Source organism: Hemiscyllium ocellatum, chromosome 19 (genome assembly GCF_020745735.1).
Source record: "Hemiscyllium ocellatum isolate sHemOce1 chromosome 19, sHemOce1.pat.X.cur, whole genome shotgun sequence".
NCBI lineage: Eukaryota > Metazoa > Chordata > Chondrichthyes > Orectolobiformes > Hemiscylliidae > Hemiscyllium > Hemiscyllium ocellatum.
The window spans coordinates 932,497-955,215 of record NC_083419.1 but is presented as its reverse complement, the minus strand read 5'-3'; the positions used below and the strand labels follow the sequence as shown (position 1 = coordinate 955,215).

At 44.7% G+C, this 22,719-nt stretch overlaps 1 protein-coding gene across 2 annotated transcripts in view; it reads right to left on the bottom strand.

The window, feature by feature from the left end:
- The window catches only part of zdhhc17 (zinc finger DHHC-type palmitoyltransferase 17), a 144,733-nt gene that overhangs the window by 59,366 nt on the left and 62,648 nt on the right, over positions 1-22,719 (bottom strand). For both annotated transcript variants that reach the window (XM_060839575.1, XM_060839576.1), the window contains exon 4: positions 2,743-2,820. In XM_060839575.1, coding sequence (XP_060695558.1) covers positions 2,743-2,820 — 78 coding nt within the window. The remainder of the gene's footprint in view (positions 1-2,742; positions 2,821-22,719) is intronic.

The window sequence follows — 22,719 nt, the reverse complement described above, 5'->3', positions numbered from 1 at the left end:
AGAGGGCGGGATGCTAAATGTCTTCAAGGCAGAGATTGATAAATTCTTGAGGTCACCAGGAATTAAGGGCTACGGGGAGAATGTGGGTAAGTGGAGTCGAAATGCCCATCAGCCTTATTCCACTCCTATGTCTTATGGTCTTATATATTTTGGGGAATTTGGAGACAATGCAAGGATTATAAATCTTTCTTAACTTTCTCCATTTTACAAATTTAAAATTCAGTAGTCTACTGAAAAGGTTAATAAAGTAGCTGACGTAGCTGACTGAGGGACAATTATTAGTCATAGAAATGTTGGAGAAACAGAATAGATATTTTGCATCAGTTTTCACAGCAGAAGACAACAGCAGCAAACCAGAATTTCAAGGTAGACGTGTGTGTAATGGCTATCATCAAGAAGGTGCTGAGGAAGCTGAAAGGTCTGAAGGTGGATAAATCACCCAGACCAGATAGCCTAAACTCTGGGTCTGAAGGAGAAAGCTGGGGAGATTGTGGAAGCATCAGTGGTGATGTTTCAGGAAGCACTGGAGTCAGAGAGAGCCCAGAGGGTTGGAAATGGTGAATATAACACCTCTGTGTAAGAAGGAAGGAAGGCAGAAGACAGGAAACTATAGGCTAATTAGCCTGACCTTGCTCATAGCTAAGACTTTAGAGTCCACTATTAAGTATGATATTGTCGAGAACTTGGAAGTGCGTAGTAAAATAGAGCTGAGTCAACACAATTTTATCAAGGTGGGGTCATGCCAGATAGACAATAGACAATAGGTGCAGGAGTAGGCCATTCTACCCTTCGAGCCTGCACCACCATTCAATATGATCATGGCTGATCATCCTTAATCAGAATCCTGTTCCTGCCTTATCTCCATAACCCTTGATTCCACTATCCTTGAGACCTCTGTCCAACTCTTTCTTAAATGAGTCCAGAGACTAGGCCTCCACTGCCCTCTGGGGAAGAACATTCCACACAGCCACCACTCTCTGGATGAAGAAGTTTCTCCTCATCTCTGTCTTAAATGGTCTACCTAAATGGTAATTTTAAGCTGCGTCCTCTGGTTCGGCACTCACCCATCAGCGGAAACATGTTTCCTGCCTCCAGAGTGTCCAATCCTTCAATAATCTTATATGTCTCAATCAGATCCCCTCTCAGTCTTCTAAACTCAAGGGTATACAAGCCCAGTCGCTCCAGTCTTTCAGCAGAAGGGAGTCCCGCCATTCCAGGAATTGACCTCGTGAACCTACGCTGCACTCCCTCAATAGCCAGAATGTCTTCTTCAAATTTGGAGACCAGAACTGCACACAATACTCCGGGTGCGGTCTCACCAGGGCCCTATACAGCTGCAGAAGAACCTCTTTGCTTCTATACTCAATCCCTCTTATTATGAAGGCCAGCATGCTATTAGCCTTCACTACCTGCTGTACCTGCATGCTTACCTTCATTGACTGGTGTACAAGAACACCCAGATCTCTCTGTACTGCACCTTTACCTAAATTGATTCCATTTGGGTAGTAATCTGCCTTCCTGTTCTTGCCACCAAAGTGGATAACCATACATTTATCCACATTAAACTGCATCTGCCATGCATCTGACCACTTAACTAACCTGTCTGGGTCACCCTGTAATCTCCTAACATCCTCCTCACATTTCACCCTGCCACCCAGCTTAGTATCATCAGCAAATTTGCTAATGTTATTACTAATACCATCTTCCATATCATTAATATACATTGTAAAAAGCTGCGATCACAGCACTGATCCCTGCGGTACCCCACTGGTCACTGCCTGCCATTCCGAAATGGAGCCATTTATCACTACTCTTTGTTTCCTGTCAGCCAACCAACTTTCAATCCATTGAATCCATTACCATTCTTTCACGAGCTAACAACCAAGTTAGACAAAACAGAACTAATGAACATAATCAGTTTGGATTTCCAGAAGGCCTTTGACAAGATGCCGCCCAGGAGGCTGTTAAGTAACTCAAAAGCCCATGGTGTTAGGGGCAAACTAAGAGTTGGAGAGAGGATTGGTTGACTGCCAAAAGCAGGGAGTAGGGATCAAGGAGTATTTTCCAGGATGGCAACTGGTGATGAGTGGAGTCCTGCAGGAGTCAGTGTTGGGACCACAACCATTCACTTTATACATTAACCATCTGGACAAAGGAACAAAACTTTGAGACAAAAGATCATAGCTGCAAAAGAAGCCACTTGTTTGCTGTCCTAAATCATGGCCTGAATTTGTTATAATTTATTCGAAACCTCCAAATTTGCTCTAATGTCCTTTCATTATCAAACAAATAAACTGCTTGCCAGTCTGTTTCCAAAAGTAGGGAAGGATGGCATAAACGCAATGTTTAAGTGAGCCTCATCCACTAAGTGTAGTTAGAATGTGGACATCACTGTCACAAGGAGAAGTTCAGCTGATAGCATTGATGTATTTAAGAGGAAACTAAATAAACACAAGAGGGACAAAGGCACAGAAAGATCTCCCAATAGTTTGACATTCAGTACAAACACATACAGACCAGTTAGACTGAATGTCTCATTTGTGTCCAGCACATTATTTATCATTCCACAAAAAAAACTTTAAATATCTCACAATACGTTATATATTAAATTTTCGAGCAACTCAAAAAATCAAAGCAAAACTGAAGCTAGTTGGTAATTTGTGCGCCCCATCCCCACACAGAGGAAGTAATCAGCAATGTAATTTAGTGGCATAAGGAACTGGAAGCCAGGTGAATGCTTACCTTGTTGCCCAGTGAAGAGGGGTGGAATTAAGGTCGCCACCAAGCTGATCCACAATCGCACCCTTGGAGATGTAGTATCTGAAATATGAACAACACCATCAACAGATCAAGGTAGTACCTGGAAAAAATACTCACACATATCAATTTTCACATTTCTGATGAAATTACATATTTCAAGTTGATATCTGCCAACATATCAATTATGGGGAGTGGCAGTCAACCAGTCTTGCCTGCTCCACCCATTCAGTAAGATTATAGCTGATCTGGTTATGGCCTTGACTTCACATTCCTGGTGACCTCTGACCACTTTTCAGGCCATTCTTTATCAAAAACATATCTGTCAATGCATGAAAAAATATTCAATGATCCCACCTCCACCATTCCACAGAGGATAGAATTCCAAAGATTCATGACACAGAGCGAAAAACATGTGTCCCCTAGTTCTTGCCTTTTCGGGCAAGGGAAACACTCTTTAAGCACCTAATCTATTGAGCACCTTCAGGATCTGATATGTTTCAATGTGATCACCTCTCACTCTTCTGAATTTGAATGGTTATTGGTCTAACCTGCCCAATTCTTCTCATTAGTTTTACATCTGTCCCAGTAATCAGACCAGCGAACCGTCTTTGAATTACATCTCATAGAAATAGGTACTTTCTCTCAAAAAAAAATTTCCCCTGGGTAGGACTCTCAGCACAACCATTTCGGAGGGGGGAGGTGGGAACTGAAGCTATGGATCAGAGCATGTAGTAGCTAGTGAACAGCCAGATACAGCATGCAGAGAATCTGTGAGGAGGGACAGGTAGTTGATAGGGCAAAATTGCAGTCAGTGTGATGGGTTGAAGTGTGTCAATTTTAACGCAACAAGTATCAGGGATAAAGCATGGATTAGTACTTGGAACTATGATATTGTGGCCATTACGGAGACTTGAATGTCACAGGATCTCCGGGAGACCTGCACCGATCAACTCCACGCCCTGTGGCCGAACATTTCAACTCCCCCTCCCACTCTGCCAAGGACATGCATGTCCTGGGCCTCTTCCACCATCACTCCCTCACCACCTGACACCTGGAGGAAGAACACCTCATCTTACACCTTAGAACCCTTCAACTCCACGGCATCAATGTGGACTTCACCAGTTTCCTCATTTTCTCTCCACCCACCTTACATCAGTTCCAACCTTACAGCTCAGCACCATTCTCCTGACCTGTCCCATCTGTCAACCTTCCTTCCTACCTATCCGCTCCACCCTCCTCTCCGACCTATCACGTTTACCCAGACCTCCATCCACCAACTGCACTCTCAGCTACCTTCTCCCCACCCCTACCTCCACCCACTTATCTCTCCACCCCAGAGGCTCCCAGCCTCATTCCTGATGAAGGACTTCTGCCCGAAATGTCAATTTTCTTGCTCAGTTTGACCTGAGAGTAGGATAAAAGGTCAGCATAACATCAAGGGCCAAAGGGCCTGTAGTGTGCTGTATTGTTCTATGTTCAAATATGAAAGTGTGACCAAATGCAAAATGTTAAAGTGAGCCTGAATCTGATTGAAACAAGTAAACAGGAAAGATTCAGTTACTCAAATTACGGGGCAAAACATAGATCAGAATTATAGTGAAGCCTTTTTGATCGAACACCAGAACAATGGCAAGTTTTGATGGAATGGTATTTCTACAGCAATGAAATCTGACTAATGAAACTGCACACAAAGAGTTATAAGTAGAACCCACAGAATCCCTACAGTGTGGAAACAGGTCATACGCTCCAACAAGTCCACACTGACTCTCTCTCCTGGATCCCACACAGACCCTTCCCCAACACCCCCCCACCACACACACACAACCCCAACAACCCTGCACCTCCCACAGCCAATTCACCCAAGCTGTACGTCCTTGGACAATATGGTCAATCCAGCATGGCCAATACAGCTAACCTGCACGTATTTGGATTGTGGGAGGAAACTGAAACACACAAAGGAAACCCACACAAACGCAGGGAGAACACGTATACTCCACACAGACAGACAGTAACTTGAGGCTAGAATCGAACCCAGGTCCCTGGTCTTGTGATGCAGCTGTGCTAACTCCTGAGCCACAGTGCTGCTAGGAAACAAAATGTAAAATTTAACTAGTAAAGCCAAAAGTACTGAAATGCTCCAGGTTCTATTTGAGCATCCTAACCTGAGCAGAATAATTGCTGAATCCCCATTGTTGACATCCCGAGGCTCACCATTGACCAGAAACTGAACTGAACCAGCCACAACAGCATGTCAGAGACTGAGATTTCAACAGTAAGGAAGTCACCTCCTGACTCAACATCTGTCCATCATCTGCAAGGCACAAGTTAGGAATGTGACAAAGTAGCCTCCAACTATGGGTGAGAGCAGCTCAAAGCCACACATCTTTCAGATTTGAAGCAAGGTCAATGTTTCAGAATTGTCGCTGGGTCAAAATTTGTGGAACTCCCTTCATAACCCAGTGTGGACATACAGATACCCCTCTCCTTCATTGACATGAGTGGGTGAAGAAGGCAGTGCACCATAACTTCCTTCAGGGAAATTCAGGATGGAAAGTAAATACTGGCCTTGTCAGCAATATCGACATCCCATGAATAAACTTGGTTTAAAAAAACAGGAGAAAGTGAGGACTGCAGATGGTGGAGATCAAGGTCAAAACGTGTGGCACTAGCAAAGCACAGCAGGTCAGGCAGCATGCGAGGAACAAGAGAATCGACGTTTTGAGAATAAGCTCTTCATCAACAATGTGGGGGTGGAGGGGAAGCTGAGAGATAAACAGGAGGATGGGGATGGAGGTGAGGTAGCTGGGAAGGCAACAGGTAGATGCTGGTGTGCGGTCATGGTGATAGATTGGAGGGGAGGGTGGAGCAGATATGTGGGAAAGAAGACGGACAGGTGGGGCGGGTCTGGGATGATATGTGGTGGGGAGAAGATGAGGAAACTACTGGTGTTGACGTTGATGCAGTGTGGTTGTAAGGTCCCATGGCTAAAGATGAGGTGTTCTTCCTCTAGACGTCAGGTGGCTTGGATTTGGTGGTGGAGGTAGCCCAAGATTTGCATGCCTTTGGTGGAGTGGGAAGGGAGTTGAAGTGGTCGCTACAGGGCAGAGGTGTTGTTTGGTGTGTGTCCCCCAGAGATGTTCCCTGAAATGTTCGGTGATCTGGCTTCCTGTCTCCCACATGTAACGGAGATCACATAGAGATCAATGGACACGATAAATGAGGTGCTTGGATTTGCAGAAAAATCTCTGCCAGATGTGGATGACTATTTTGGAACTTTGGATGGAGGTGAGGGGGAAGGTGTGGGCGCAGGGGTTACATTTATTGCGGCAGCATGGAAAGTTGGTAGAAGTGGAGGGTGACCACTAGGTACTGCCTGCTAATTTGAAAAAGACCCATTAATTTCTACTTTGTTTTCTCTCTGCTGGCCAGTTTTCTATCCATCTCAATACACTTCCCCCAATCTCATGCGTTTAATCTTGCACAATAATCTTTTATGCAGGACTTCGTCAAATGGTTTCTTAAAGTCCAAATATACCACATTAATTGGCTCCCCCTTGTCAACTCTACTCACTATAATTTCACACAATGCCAAAAGATTTGTCAAGCAAGACTTCCCTTTCGTAAATCCGAGCTGAGTCTTGCCATTTGCAGACTCCACATGGCCTTTTCACAACTTACTTTCCTCCTTATCTTGAGTCAGCAGCCAACCTGGAAACCGTACATTGCATCCTTTCATCCATTTACTGATAAAAATTGCCTGACCCGAGGACTCCAGTTACTCTATCTTGCTAACCCAAAAATGGCCCATTTATGCTAACTCTCAAAAGTCAGGTAACCAATCTTCTATTCCTTCCAGTTCTGAAGAAGTCATATTAGTTTTTCTCCTCACAGATGCTGCCAGATTTTGAGTTTCATCAGCATTTTCTATGGCTGTTTCAATCCTATACCCACATTCGTATATCACCTCCTACACCTCTTTTTACCTTTAGGAATTTGTGATCTAACACCTTGTCAAAATCCAAGTATAATATACCTACAGGTTCCCATTTGTTCTATGTAACCTCATCCAAGGACTCTAGTAAATGAGTAATGCATGATTTCCCGCTGATAAAATCCCGATGATTTTGTTTGACGACATGTAGATTTTCAAAATGCAATAACTTTATTAACAACAGATTACAAGTTTAGCATTGGTAAAATTACTTTGTAGTCGCTTACACATTTTCAGCTATACCATGTGGTGTCCTGTGCTTGAACAAAGGGACCACAAAAGAATGAGGGAGGACTTGTCTAAAGTAGACTGGAAACAAAAGATTTTATGGGGGGACAGTTGACGAGCACTGGTGGACTTACAAAAATATTTTTCAAAGTGCTAAGCAAAAGTATATTCCAGTGAAAATGAAGGACTGTTAAAAAAGGGGTAATCTGTCATGAATGTCTCAGGAAATAAGGAAGGCTATCAAACTGAAAAAAAAGGATACAAAGTGGCCAAAAATAGCATGAAACTACAAGACTGGGAAAACTTTAAAGGTTAACAGAAAGCCACAAAAAGAGCTATAAAGTAAAGTAAAATAGAACATGACAAAAGAAAACTAGTACAGAATATAAAGACAGATATAGCAAGAGTTTCTTTAAATATATAAAACGAAAAAAAGAGTAGCGTAAGTAAATGTTGGCCCTTTAGAGGATGAGAAAAGGAATTTAGAGTTGGGATATGATGAAATGGCCGAGACATTAAACAGATATTTTCCACAATAGAGGTCGCTAATAACATGCCAATAATTGAAAAAGAGACAAAGGTAGGTGAGGACCCGTAAACAATCATTATTGTGGAAGAACTTGTGTTGGACGAGCTAATGGAACTGAGTCTCCCGCTGGAATGCATCCCAGAGTGCTAAAAGAAATGGTGAGAGAAATAGCAGGTACACTGGCAGTAATTTTCCAAAATTTGCTGGTCTCTGGGGCAGTCCGAGCAGATTGGTAAACAGCAAACGTGATGCTACTGCTTAAAAAGGAAGATATACAAAAGATGGGGAATTATAGACCAGTGAGCCTAACCTGTGTCATGGAGAAAATGCTCGAGTCTATTATCAAGGAAAAAGTAGCAGGGCATCTCGATAGAAATTGTCCCATTGGGCAGACGTAGCATGGGTGCATGAACAGCAGGTCATGCTTGACATGTCTTTAGGAACTCTATTAGAATTCTATGAAGACATTATGAGCAAAGTGGACAATGGGGACCCAGTGGATGTGATGTACCTAGCTTTCCAAAAGGACTTCAACAAAGTGCCACACAAGAGGCTGCTACATAAAATAAGGATCGACGTTTCAGGCAGAAGCCCTTCATCGGGAATGAAGGGCTTATGCGCGAAATGTTGATTCTCCTGCTCCTCGGATCCTGTCTAACTTGCTGTGCTTTTCCAGCACCACACTCTCAACTCTGATCTCTAGCATCTGCAGTCCTCACTTTGTCCTGCATGGTGTTAATGGTACTGCATTAGCATGGATAGAGGATTGGTTGACTGACAGGAAACAAAAAGTGTGGATAAATAAATGCTATTCTAGTTGGCAATCGGTGACCAGTGGTGTGCCTCAGGGATCGGTGTTGGGACTGCAATTATTTGCAATTTATATAGACAATTTGGAATGGGGATTACACGTATGGTGTCAACGTTTGCAGATGACACTAAGGTGAGTGGTAGAGCAAAGTGTGCAGAGGACTGTGAAACTTTGCAGAGGAACATAGATACATTGATTGAGTGGGCGAAGGTCTGGCAGATGAAATACAACATTAATAAATGTGAAGTCATACAATTTGGTTGGAGTAACAGCAAAATAGATTATCACTTAAATGGTAAAAAGTTGCAGCATGCTGATTTGCAGAAGGGCCCTGGGTGTCATTGTGCATGAATCACAGAAGGTTGGTCTGTAGGGGCAGCAAGTGATTAGGAAGGCAAATGGAATTTTGTCCTTCATTGCTCAAGGGGTTGAGCTTAAAAGCAGGGAGGTTATGTTGCAGCTGTACAAGATGTTGGTGAGGCCATACCTGGAGTACTACACAGCAAAACAGTATTAAGAGCAACCATTGCACAGTCCTTGTGGGAATAAACATAGAAAAGCTGCAGAGCTGGGCTGAGAGGTGGCAAATGGAGTTTAATGCGGACAAGCGTGAGGTGATTCACTTTGGTCGGAGTAACCGGAATGCAAAGTACTGGGCTAATGGTAAGATTCTTGGTCGTGTAGACGAGCAGAGAGATCTCTGTGTCCATGTACACAGATCCTTGAAAGTTGCCACCCAGATTGACAGGGTTGTTAAGAAGGCATGCAGTGTTTTAGCTTTTATTAATAGAGGGATAGAGTTCCGGAACCATGAGGTTTTGCTACAGCTGCACAAAACATGTGGAAGCTTTGGAAAGGGTGCAGAGGAGATTTACTGGGATGTTGTCTGGTATGGAGGGAAGGTCTTACGAGGAAAGGCTGAGGGACTTGAGGCTGTTTTCGTTAGAGAGAAGAAGGTTGAGAGGTGACTTAATAGAGACATACAAGATAATCAGAGGGTTAGAGAGGGTGGACAGGGAGAGCCTTTTTCCAAGAATGGTGACGGTGAGCACGAGGGGGCAAAGCTTTAAATTGAGGGGTGATAGATATAGATGTCAGAGGTAGTTTCTTTACTCAGAGTAGTAAGGGTATGGAATGCTTTGCCTGCAGGTTAGGAAGGCGGTGCTGAGTTCGAGGGATTTGACTGAGATAAGGTGGGGGGAGGGGAAATGTGGAAACTGGAGAAATCTAGGTTCATCCCTTATGGTTGGAGGGTTCCTAGGCGGAAGATGAGGCGCTCTTCCTCTAGCCGTCGTGTTGCTATGGTCTGGCAATGGAGGAGTCCAAGGACCTGCATGTCCCTGGTGGAGTGGGAGGTGGAGTTGAAGTGTTGAGCCACGGGGTGGTTGGATTGATTGGTCCGGGAGCACAAGGCAGCGCCAATACAGTCATTGATGTAGTGGAGGAAAAGGTGGGGGGGGTGGTGCCAATGTAGCTGCGAAAGATGGACTGTTCCACATATCCTACGAAGAAGCAGGCATAGCTGGGGCCCATGCGGGTGCCCATGGCAACTCCTTTAGTTTGGAGGAAGTGGGAGGATTGGAAAGAGAAGTTGTTCAGGGTGAGGACCAGTTCAGTCAGTCAAAGGAGGGTGTCAGTGGAAGGGTATTGGTTGGCAGGGCGGGAAAGGAAGAAGCGGAGGGCTTTGAGTCCTTCGTGATGGGGGATGGAGGTGTACAGGGACTGGATGTCCATGGTGATGATAAGGCAGTGGGGACCGGGGAAGCGAAAATTATGGAGGAGGTGGAGGGCGTGGGTGGTGTCCCGAACGTAGGTGGGGAGTTCTTGGACTAAGGGGGACAGGACCTTGTCGAGGTATGAAGAGATGAGTTTGGTGGGGCAGGAGCAGGCTGAGACAATGGGTCAGCAGGGCAGTCAGGTTTGTGAATTTTGGGCAGGAGGTAGAAACAGGTGGTGCGGGGTTGTGGGACTATGAGATTGGAGGTGGTGGATGTTCCTCCGCTACATCGATAACTGTATCGGCGCTGCCTCATGCTCCCACAAGGAGGTTGAACAGTTCATCCACTTTACCAACACCTTCCACTCCGACCTCAAATTTATCTGGACCGTCTCAGACTCCTCTCTCCCTTTCCTAGACCTTTCCATTTCTATCTCGGGCGACCGAATCAACACGGACATTTACTACAAACCGACCGTCGCCCACAGCCACCTAGACTACACCTCCTCCCACCATGCCCTCCGTAAAACGCCATCCCATACTCCCAATTCCTTCGTCTCTGCCTTATCTGCTCCCAGGAGGACCAGTTCCAATATCGAATTACCCAGATGGCCTCCTTCTTCAAAGACCGCAATTTCCCCCCAGATGTGTTCGACGATGCCCTCCACCGCATCTCCTCCACTTCTCGCTCCTCCACCCTTGAGCCCCGCCCCTCCAATCGCCACCAGAACAGAATCCCATTAGTCCTCACCTACCATCCCACCAACCTCCATATACATCGTATCATCAGTCGTCATTTCCGCCACCTCCAAGCGGACCCCACCACCAGGGATATATTTCCCTCCCCTCCCCTATCAGCGTTCCGAAAAGACCACTCCCTCCGTGACTCCCTCGTCAGGTCCACACCCCCCACCAACCCAACCCCCACTCCCGGCACCTTCCCCTGCAACTGCAAGAAATGCAAAACTTGCGCCCACACCTCCCCCCTCACTTCCCTCCAAGGCCCCAAGGGATCCTTCCATATCCACCACAAATACACCTGCACCTCCACACACATCATTTACTGCATCCGCTGCCCCCGATGTGGCCTCCTCTATATTGGGGTCAGGCCGCCTACTTGCAGAACGTTTCAGGAAACACCTCTGGGACACCCGGACCAACCAACCCAACCACCCCGTGGCTCAACACATCCCCCTCCCACTCCACCAAGGACATGCAGGTCCTTGGACTCCTCCATCGCCAGACCATAGCAACACGACGGTTGGAGGAAGAGCGCCTCATCTTCCGCCTAGGAACCCTTCAACCACAAGGGGTGAACTCAGATTTCTCCAGTTTCCTCATTTCCCCTCCCCCCACCTTGTCTCAGTCGAATCCCTCGAACTCAGCACCACTTTCCTAAACTGCAATCTTCTTCCTGACCTCTCCGCCCCCACCCCTACTCCGGCCTATCACCCTCACCTTGACCTCCTTCCACCTATCGCATTTTCAATACCCCTTCCCCAAGTTCCTCCTCCCTACCTTTTATCTTTGCCTGCGGGATACTCTTTTCTCATTCCTGAAGAAGGGTTCGTGCCCGAAACGTTGATTCCCCTGTTCCTTGGATGCTGCCTGACCTGCTGCGCTTTTCCAGCACCACACTCTCGACTCTGATCTCCATCATCTGCACTCCTCACTTTCTCCTACAAAAGGTTATTACCCTGTCAAGTCCGTCTTCACACCAGTTTAGTAAAAGTTTAATGTAGACTTTATGCTGCTTCATCTCAACTTTCCAACAGTTTTTTTTTAACTACAGTGTGAGACAATCATTAATTATAATCAAAGACCTTTCTCACCTGGTAATACTCTCTTCTACCCTCTTTTGTCGGGCAGAAGATATAGCAGTTTGAATACTTGTACGAACAGATTCAACAAAGCTTCTTCCTCCAGTTCGGAGGAAGAGTCACTTGACTCAAAGTTAACTCAGATTTCTCTCTGCAGATAGTGACAGACCTGTTGAGTTTTTCCAGCAATTTGTATTTTTGTTTCTGATTTACAGCATCTGGAATTCTTTCTGTTTTTATTTTGTATTTAACTCATTGCCACTTCTCTTCTGGGCATGCCCACCTTGAAGTAGTTCTGCTCCTCTCTTCGATGGGATTTCCATTCCAATCTTTTTTCGTCCAATGTCATTAATTTCACTGTCACCTCTGATGTTTGACCAGTTATCTGTTAAAACATGTTTCCACAGCCACATCACACTCCTCACTGACTGCCCACCAGTTTTGAGGAAGGGTCACTCAACCTGAGATGTTAACTCTGACTTCTCTCCATCGATGCAGCCAAACCTGCTCAAATTTTCCAGCAATTGCTGTTTTTGTTACAGTTTCTTCTCCACTGTTATCAGACTTTTGAACAAACCTCTCAAATATTAATTCTGATCTCTCTTTCTATACTTTCTGAACTGTAACACTGCATTCTGCACTTTGTTCTGCTGCCTTGATGCACTTTGTATGGTACAATCTGCCTGTCGAGCACACAAAACACCACTTTTCACACTAACTCAGTTCATTTGACAACAATAAATCAAACTCCACTTCATAACCAGTGACCCAATGGGCGCTTGCTTCTAATTTGTCAAAACTCCTCTGATTAAAGTTACAAACCTTCGGAATGTTTCGGATTACTTTCAGGCAAATGGACAAAGGCTTTTTTCTTCTGATGAATATCAAAAAGAATTCAGCAGGTCCCAGAAGTAAAATGGATTCTTCCTTTACCAACTGTAGTACTCTCATCACTTTTATTTATTTGCCTAATTTTCTGCCCTCTCCATGATACAAAAATTGCTGATAAAACATAAGGGTTAGAAAAGCAATTTACAGCAGAGATACCAGGGAGGTAAAAGGTGTGGGGCAAAAAATAAAACTTGCACACACAAAAATAAATTAATTCCAGAAGGAAGCTTACAGATTCCCAGGTCAGCGACAATAGGAAGGCACTTCCTTCTCTGAAGGAATGCCAAGAGTACATAGGAACAGAGAGTTGTACTCAATCAGTCATCTTAATCTATCAACAATAAATCATAAAAAATCCAAGTCATCCAGAGTCCCGAGTTTACTAAAGTAATTCATACTGCATCAGTGCCAAAAATACGAAGGGTCATCATCACATTAACCTAGTGAGTACAACTGATCCAGAAAGTATATCTTGGCCCTCCTTGCCAACATTCAGCAAGAGTTATTTCAGTGTGATCTACAATTTGGAAATACTTAAGGTAAGCAATCATGTCCAGTCCTTCAAAGCAGATAATTTAAAAGACAAATGAAAGACCAGTTCATCCAAATTGATTGGGTAATGTTATTCAACAGCACTTCAACTCAACAAGTGGAGCAGCTTTATTAAAGTATCATGTTCAGTAGGCAGGACAAAAGCATGCTTCAAATAACAACTGCAGCATGGGGAGAGGTAGAAGTTCTGAAGGTAAATCAAAGAACATACAGATGCTAACAAGATCAGAGTGTCAAAGGTAGCCTTTGAAAGGAAAGCACATTGGGTAGTAAGAAATTGTTTTCTCTATTTCAAAAGTAAGGTCAGTCAAACAGTTAGCAAAAGTCAGAAACAGTAAACAGGCCTGAAACAGAGAACGAGACAAGAATGTAACATGCTGAACAACGAATTCAAGTAACTGTTCGCATGGGATGCCATATGCAACATGCTCCTCCCAGAGGGGAACTGTAAATTCAGGCAAAAGTACTAACTCTGACACAGCTGAAATAGATGACCTAGAAAGGCTGATAGGTCTCAAAAATAATCTTCAGGGAGAGATTGTTATTTATCCAAGTGCGAAAGGAAACCATTAGTGAATTATCAACAATCACTGTGAGGAAGTCATTAGAGATACCAGTGGATTGGAAGGTTGCCAATGTACCTTACAGTGGCAAATCAAATGCAGGCAGCTGCAGATCATGAATTTTGTTCTCAATCCTGTCCAAAGCAATGGAAATGCAATATTAGGAGTGAACAAACATGGGCAAGTACAAAAACTCAAATGAACAGCTGTCAAGAAGGAAAACCTGCTGTTCAAATAACTCCTGTCAAGCTTGATAATTTGTAAAGTCAACCATTCTGACTTGAATGATTTGCTATTAGAAATCAAATGTTGATTAGGAATAATGATTCTTTCATTCCTGAGGCACCCCAGTCAGTAATTCCACCCAGCCATCTTTTGTTCCTCGTCCCCCCACATTCCAGTATACCACCACCTTGAACACTGCTTGTTTGCCCAGCCTTTGAAAAGCTCTTATTCCACCCCAACCCTCACCTTGAATCTCCACAGCATTCAGAAATGTGCGTGGAAGTCTGTCAAACAATTTCTGGGAGTCTGTAGGATTTTGTACATTTATGACGTAACTTTCTCCAAGAAGTCAATTTTACCGGAGGTTGATCGATCTAGATCAGCCTGCGCAACTTTTCTATTTCCACCCTCTCAGCAATTAGTGAAGTGAACCTTCTCTAACTGCCTCCAACACTTTTGTAGCATTTTTAAATGAACTTGTCATAATCCCAGAGGATCAAAAGGCTTCTCTCTCATTGGAGGGACACAACTGGTGGCGAATTTAACCTAAGGGTCATCATGCCTCAGGCGAAAGGAGGTTAAGCAGCATAGTCTTTCATGCTGACTGAGTAAAATTCACAATAATTCAGGTATGACCTCACCAACACCCTGTACAACTGCAGCAAAACATTTGTACTTGCATGTGCTGTCAGAGGAATGGAATAAGACAGTCCTTGATCCTGCCACTAATAGGAACAATTTCTTAACATCCCTCTCGATTTTGAGCACCTTCATCAGGCTTCCTCTTAACCTGCCCTTCTGTAAAAAGAACAGCTGCATTCCACTCACTGAACTGAAATTTCTCAGATTGTTTTGTCCTCTATTCCTCTAGAAAACTGAAAATCTTTGACAATTTGTGCACGTAACACTTTTTAAAAAGAATTTTTTCCCTTCAGATTGAATGTTCTAACTATGTTTTCTTGCTTTTCTATTGCAATTCTGCAAACAGTGAACTCGATCATCAAAAGTAAAAGGAGTCAGAGGAAGTCATGGTAAAGTTGCACAACTCTTGATCAGAGTACAACTCGAATACAGTGTCCAGATCTACTCACGCAAGTCAAACAAATTAAGGCTTGGTAGTTCCCCAAAAGGCATTTGTTGTCCAAATGGTTCTTATGATAATTAATGAGAGTTTCATGGTCACCAAAATGAGATTGGCTTTGAATTCAATTAAGAAAAGATTCTTGCAATTGAATTTGCAAAAGCTGCTGTGGTGGAGTGTAAATCCATTTCCTCCGAGCATTCACGTGGGTCTGGATTACTGGGTCATTGGCATTACCACTGTGCTGTACCACCCCCAGGACTAATCTTGAAGATAATATTCAGACCAGAGTAATATATGCTCCCATCATAAAAACCAAGTCCTCAAGAAATTCAGCAAGCTTATAAACATCTTTGGAGAGAGAAATGGAGTTAATGTTTACAGTCCAAAGAAGAATCATATTTGACTCAAAACATAAACTCTGCTTCCCTCTCCTCCGAAGCTGCCAACACATCAGAGTTTCTCTGGCATCTTCTATTTATATTTCAGATCTCCAGCATCTACGATACTTTGCTATTATATTCCCTGTATGATTGTTTGTCCACATAAATCATTTGCACATGGTGAGGAACTGACAAAGTGAGGCATTGTATTAAATAAAAATAGGAAATATTGGAGTAACTCAGCAGGTCTGGCTGCAGCTGTGATGAGAAAATGGTAAACACTGAGTCCAATGATGCTTCTTCAGAACTGTTCAGAAAAGTCATTGGACTTGAAACTGTTTTTCTCTCTCTGCAGATCTTGCTAGACCTGCTGGGTTTCTCCAGCACTTGGATTTTTATTTCAGACCTTCAACATCTGCAGTATTCAGCTTTTACACAATACATAATTTTACATGATACATGATACATGAGTCAAGTTAAACATTCTGAAAATCAAAACCAAATCCATGATTTTACCTATGAAATACACTGTTTAATGTTAAAAAACACAAAATCACAGGAGGAGTTGGGTCATTCAACCCCTTGAACCTGCCCCATTGCTAAGTATTACCTCAACATAAATTTGAGTTCAATTCCCTTTATCCTTCATGTTGTTACCAACCAGAAATCTGTCAAATTCTGTCTTGAACTTAACACCGCCTGAGTTGCAGAATTCCTGAGGTTTACCATTCCAAAATGATGGAATTCTGTCTTACCCAAGTGTGAAGTTGGCCTGCCCTTTTTTAGAATTTTGTAAGGTTCTATGAGATTGCTTTACATTATTCTAAACTCCAAATACCTGTAATACAGGAGTCTCCTTCATCTTGCTTCGTTTGGACTGTCCCACATCCTCCACTCCATCTAAAGCAAGTATATTGTCCCTTAGGAAGAGTCCTGAACTGCAAAAACACCGCCACTGCAGTCTCATCAGTGTTCTATATAACTGAAGGCAGCCTTCTTTTTCTCTGGTATGCAAAGATACTTTCCCTCCTCACATAGCCTGGCTTAGACACAGATTTCATAGTTTGAGTGACAACTCAGTTTCTACCCAATGACAAATTGCAGAGGGATGTTTGCAAGAGATATCCTGCTCACCCCATTAATTGTAATGCACTGGGGCATAACACCCATGTTGTTAATGACACGCACTCATGCTAAGCAAATGTACTGCTTAAGTGCAGGATAAATGTCAACTAAACCTAGCTGGGCTACGTGACCGGGGGGGGGGGGGGGGGTCATGGCTAAATGTTGTCGTCTAAATTATATACTTGACCCTTTCTCATCTAAAACAGAAACATAGAAGATAGGAGCGTGGCAGGGCCATTCGGCCCTTCATATTTGTAATCTTGGCTAGTTCAACACTTAACTCCTCTTTTCCCTCATTTGTAGCTGTATTCAAACTACCAAGCTCCAGAAAAATGAAACACATCCTGAGACAAGCTTCAACTGCAAGGCACACTCAAAAAGCAAGCAGTAACAAACAATTTTATTTTTCTATTTTAAAACCAAGTTAGTGATGCTGCAAGGCCAGTTTGATTTATCAATGACAATATCAAACACTTGATGATCATAGACAAATACATCAGATGTAGTGTCAAGATCCCTCTTCTTTAGAATCCCAGAATGCTTACAGCGTGGAAGCAGGCCATTCGGCCATCAAGTCTACAATAACCCTCCAAAGAGCATCCCAACCAGATCCATCCCCCTATCCTCTAAACTTGCATTTCCCATGGCTAACCCATCTCGCCTGCCTACATTTGGACTGTGGTAGGAAACCCACACAGAGAGGACATGTAAACTATGCAGACAGTCACCTGCGGGTGGCATTATACCCAGGTCCCTGGCGCTGTGAGGCAGCAGTGCTGATGTCTGTGCCACCATGCTGCACAAGAGGTTTGCACCTCATTGTCAGAAAACTGCCTGCATTCCTCCCTCAATGCATGGTTAGGATATGGAACGCACTGGCTGAAAGGGTGGTAAATGCAAAGTTAATTGGGGCCTTCAAAAGTGAATTGTCTAATTATCTAAAAAAAAATTCAAGGCAGCGTAGACTGGAAGAATTGAGAGGTGGTGGTACTGTGGGACATGCACAGTCTCAGTTGCAGAAAGCTCACATGGATATGATGGGCCAAAAGGTCTCTTGGATGTTGTAATTATTCTATGGCTCCATTAACATGATTGCTCCCTACCATCCTTGCACCTTCTGTTTAAAGCAGTTACAGAAATACTGTCTTAAAAGCAAAATTATATTGAGACACCTGACCAGCATTTGATTGTAATAAGTGCGTTGTACTTGTCTTATTATTCACCCTGCAACGTTGGTGTCACCTGATGTCCAGCATTTATACCTGTCCCTAGTTGCCCCTTGAAAAGGTGGGGGTGAGCTGCCTTCTTGAACCACTGCAGTCCATGTGCTGTAGGTAGACCAACTATATCATTAGGATGGGAATTCCAGGATTTTGCCCCAGCAACAATGAAGGAATAGCGATATATTTCCAAGTCAGGTTGGCGAATGGCGAGGAGGGAAACTGACAGGAGCAATTGTGGCACCAGCAGACACAGAGTTAGCTCCTCCCAGTGATTGGAGATGGCAACAGCAGCAACATAACATTGCTGTTCCCCTCAATAATTGGCAGTGGCAACAGAGATGGCTCGCTCCAGCAAAGAGTGGTGGCAGTGAAGGCATCAGCGCCAGTTCATCCCAGTAACTGGTGGTGGCATTGGCAGCAGCAATGACAATCGTGGAGCAGGGCTCAGGAGGCAGACCGAAACTGAAGGTCAGGTCCAGGCCCAGGGAGTTAAGATTTTAAAATCAGGATGTTTTTCTTTTTCTTTGCCTCTGTCACTTGAACTTCTCTTCTTTTTGGTTTTGCATTTTAAGATGGCACTGCAGAATGGGAACTTTCTATACTTTTCACTGTACTTCTTTATTCCAGTACTTGAGTACACCTGACAATAAAACCTAATTCTAATTCATGGATCTGTTGCCCTCATACTTCTGGATAGAAGTGGTTTGGAAGATGCTTTCTGAGGATTTCAGGTGAATCTCTGCAGCATATCTTACAGATAGTACACACTGCTACTACTGAGCGCCAGGGTTGGAGGGAGTAGGTGATGGTGGATGTGGTGCCAATCAAACAGGCTGTTTTGCCCTGGGTGTTGTCAAGATTCCTGAGTGTTGTTGGAACTGCCCCCATCCAGGCAAGTGAGGAGTATTCCATCACACTCCTGACTTGTGCCTTGTAGATGGAGGACAGGCTTTGGGGAGTCAGGAGGTGAGTTACTCATCACGGTATTCCTTGCTTCTGATCTGGTCATATTTAAGTGGCGTGGCCAGTCGAGTTTCAGGTCAATGGTAACCCCCAAAATGTTTACGGCGGGGTAATTCGGTGATGGTAACACCATTGAATGTCAAGGGCAATGATTAGATTGTCTCTTACTCAAGATGGCATTTGAGTGGCGTGAATGTCAGTTGCCACTTGCTAGCCCTAGCCTGATTATCGTCCAAATCTCTGTTCAACACCATTCATAACACATGGCCCAGTTGGATTTGTACTGCTTTTTGCATACAGTTAAAAAGAACACAACACCAGGTTATGGTCCAACAGGTTTATTTGGAAGTACTAACTTTTCAAGCACTGCTGCTTCACCGGGTAGCAGTGGAACAGGATCATAACAGACAAAATTTATAGGAAATGATCTGTGTCATGCAACTGAAACAATATACAGAGGAACCTCGATTATCCGAAAATGGATTATCCGAAGGAGATCTTGAGGTCCCGATGGAAACATTACATCAAAGATGTGTTTCCAACAGTGATTGCATCTTTTGTTTACGGTGATTAAACAGGTACCATCTCTGAATAACTGACCACCCGCCCTCTCCCTCTTCCCACAGTTTCCCTGGGGTTCTTCACAGGAGTGTACCCTAAACCCCCTTTCCCCAGATAATCTCTCCAACATTGTCCTGTACAGGGGTAAGGTGGAACCTGTCAAAGAGTTGCAGTAAAATGTGCGTATGGCTGTGGCTGCATGTGTGTGTGCGCGCTATTTGGAGACTTACCCCACAAAGGCAACTGTAGCAGTCTTGTTGTTGGTGTCCAGTCCAGCTGCCTCAGAGGGGCGGGGGGGGTGCAGTGCTGGAGGGAGTTTGGGGTGAGGGTAGGTATTGGGGGCGTGGAGAGGAATTGAATGGGGTTGGGGGCAGTGGGGACGGTGTTGGGGGCGAGGGAACGGTGTTGGGGTGGGGGTGGAGGGTGGGGGGAGGTGTTCCATGGGGTTGGGGGCAGGGGAATAGTGTTGAGCCGGGGGAGGTGTTCCATAGGGTTGGGGGTGGGGGGATGGTGTTTGGCAGGGGGAGGTGTTGCATGGAGTTGGGGCGGAGGGGGGCATTGAACAGGGTTGCGGGGGGTAGGGAGGTGTTGCACAGGGTTGGAGGAGCGGTGTCAGACAGGAGCGGTACCTCGTGCGCTGTGTGCTGCTGCAGTCTCCTGAATGGGGAGCAGACTTTAAAAACTCCGAGCTCCAGAGGAAAGACCTTTTTTTTGATTAACTGAATAATCGATTATCCGAACGAAGTAGTACCCACCCATCATGTTCGGATAATTGAGGTTCCCCTGTATTGAACAAACCTAGTTTGCTGTTAAGTCCTCCATCTTTTAGAATTGGTTGGAGGTTTTGGTTCATTCACATGTAATTCAGAAATTCTTTCAAATCACATTCTCAAGATAACTTAAGGTTTTATGTAAAAAAAAGTGATATCTGAGCTCAGACAATGCATTAAAGGTGCAGGTTAGAGTCTGTCTGTGTCTCAAACTTGTGCCAGACTGGTTGTATGTCCAAAATATGCATTTATAAAATGTTATATGGATTGACTGCTTGATTTGAGTGCCTGCAGATCGTGTGCTTTTTCAACAAAACAGTTGTGTGCGAGTGTGTGCATATGAGGGGGAAAGGGGGAGAGGGAGAGAGAGGGGGAGAGAGAGGGGGAGAGAGAGTGAGGGAGAGTGAGGGAGAGTGAGGGAGAGAGAGGGAGAGTGAGGGAGAGTGAGGGAGAGAGAGGGAGAGAGAGGGAGAGAGAGGGAGAGAGAGGGAGAGAGAGGGAGAGTGAGGGAGAGTGAGGGAGAGTGAGGGAGAGTGAGGGAGAGTGAGGGAGAGTGAGAATTTGCTTGTGAGATTGTGTGTGCATGAATGTGATGGAACATAAGCCTGTGAGAGGGTGTGTGCATGGGTGAGAGTGTGGGATGTGTGCATGTCTGAGAGGATCTGCATGAGTGTGAAAGTATGTCAGAGAGTGAGAGTGCGCGAGAATGTGAGAGAGAATAGCGTAGTTGGGTCACCTGTAGTGTGACATAAATCCAAGGTCACTGTTGAGGTCATCCTCATGGGTACCCAGGTTTGATATCCATGAGGATGGCCTCAACTGGGACCTTGGATTCATGTCACACTACAGGTGATCCCACAACATTATTTTCTCTCTCACACACTCTTACATATGCAGACCTGCTCTCATACACACGCTCTCTCAGACACACATACATCACACCTCCCACCCCCCATACACCCATAATTATACCCTTTCACAAGCTTACATTCCATCTCACACACACTACCAAGCACATAAACACACACTCACAGGCAGACACTTCTGCGCACTCTCTCACTCTCTCTTACCCTCCTCCCCTGACACGCACACACACACTCTCCCTCACATGCACGCACACAACAAGACAAGTCTATGGGGTGAATTTGCATTTGCAGAATTGTAATGGTTATATACATAGAACACTGAACAATACAGTGCAGAACAGGCCCTTCGGCCCTCGATGTTGCGCTGACCTGTGCACTTTTCTCAGCTCATCCCCCTACACCATCCCAAAATCATCCATGAGCTTATCGAAGGATTGTTTAAATCTCCCTAATGTAATTGAGTTGACTACCTTAGCAGGTAATGCATTCCACACTCTTACCATTCTCTGTGTAAAGAACTTGCCTCTGACATCTGTCTTAAATCTATTACCCCTCAATTTGAAAAAGCACACACTCTGTAGGCAGAAGAAAGTGAGGACTGCAGATGCTGGAGTCAGAGTCGAGAGTGTGGTGCTGGGAAAGCTCAGCAGTTCAGGCAGCATCTGAGGAGCAGGAGAATCAATGTTGCAGGCATAAGCCTTTCATCAGGAATGAGGCTTGTGGACTGGGGCTGAAAGATAAATGGGAGGGCGGTGGGTTGGGGGGGGGAAGGTAGCTGAGAAAGCAATAGGTGGATGAAGGTGAGGGAGAAGGTGATAGGTCAGAGGGGGGGGAAAAGAGATGTCCAAGTCCGGAGGGCGGTGCCGAGTTAGAGGCTTGGGACTGGGATAATATGGGAGATGGGGAAATGAGGAAGCTAATGAAATCCACATTTATCCCAGGTGGTAACGGTTTGACGGTGCAGGCGGCCCAGGACCTGCATGTCCTTGATGAAGTGGGCATGATGGACTGATCTGTCTTCTTGCGGATCATTTCAGAGATTATCTCTGGGACACGCGCACACACCAACCCCACCACCCCATGGCTAAACACTTCAAGTCTTCAATTAAACCATTACCACCCGACGCCTGGAGGAAGAACGCCTCATATTCCACCTTGGGACCCTGCAAGCACACGGGATAAATGTGGATTTCATTAGCTTCCTTATTTCCACTCTCCCCCACATTATCCCAGTCCTGAGCCTGCAACTTGGCACCACCCTCCAGACTTGTCCAACACTCCCCCCTCTGACCCATTACCTTCTCCCACATCTTCATCCACCTACTGCTTTCTCAGCTAACACCCTCCCATTTATCTCAGCCCCAGCACACAAGCCTCATTCCTGATGAAGGGATAATGCCCGAAATGTCGATTCTCATGCTTCTCTAATGCTGCCTGACCTGCTGTGTTTTCCCACATTCTGCAGGCAGTCAACGCAAACAGTTAATCCATATAACATTTTATAAATTCCTACTTTGGAAATAGAACCAGTCTGACTCAACATTGGGACACAGATAGGCTCTAACCTCACACCTTTAATGCATTGTCTGAGCTCAGATGTCACTTTTTTTTAAATAAAACCTTCAGTTATCTTGAGAATGTGACTGGAAAGGAGTCCTGG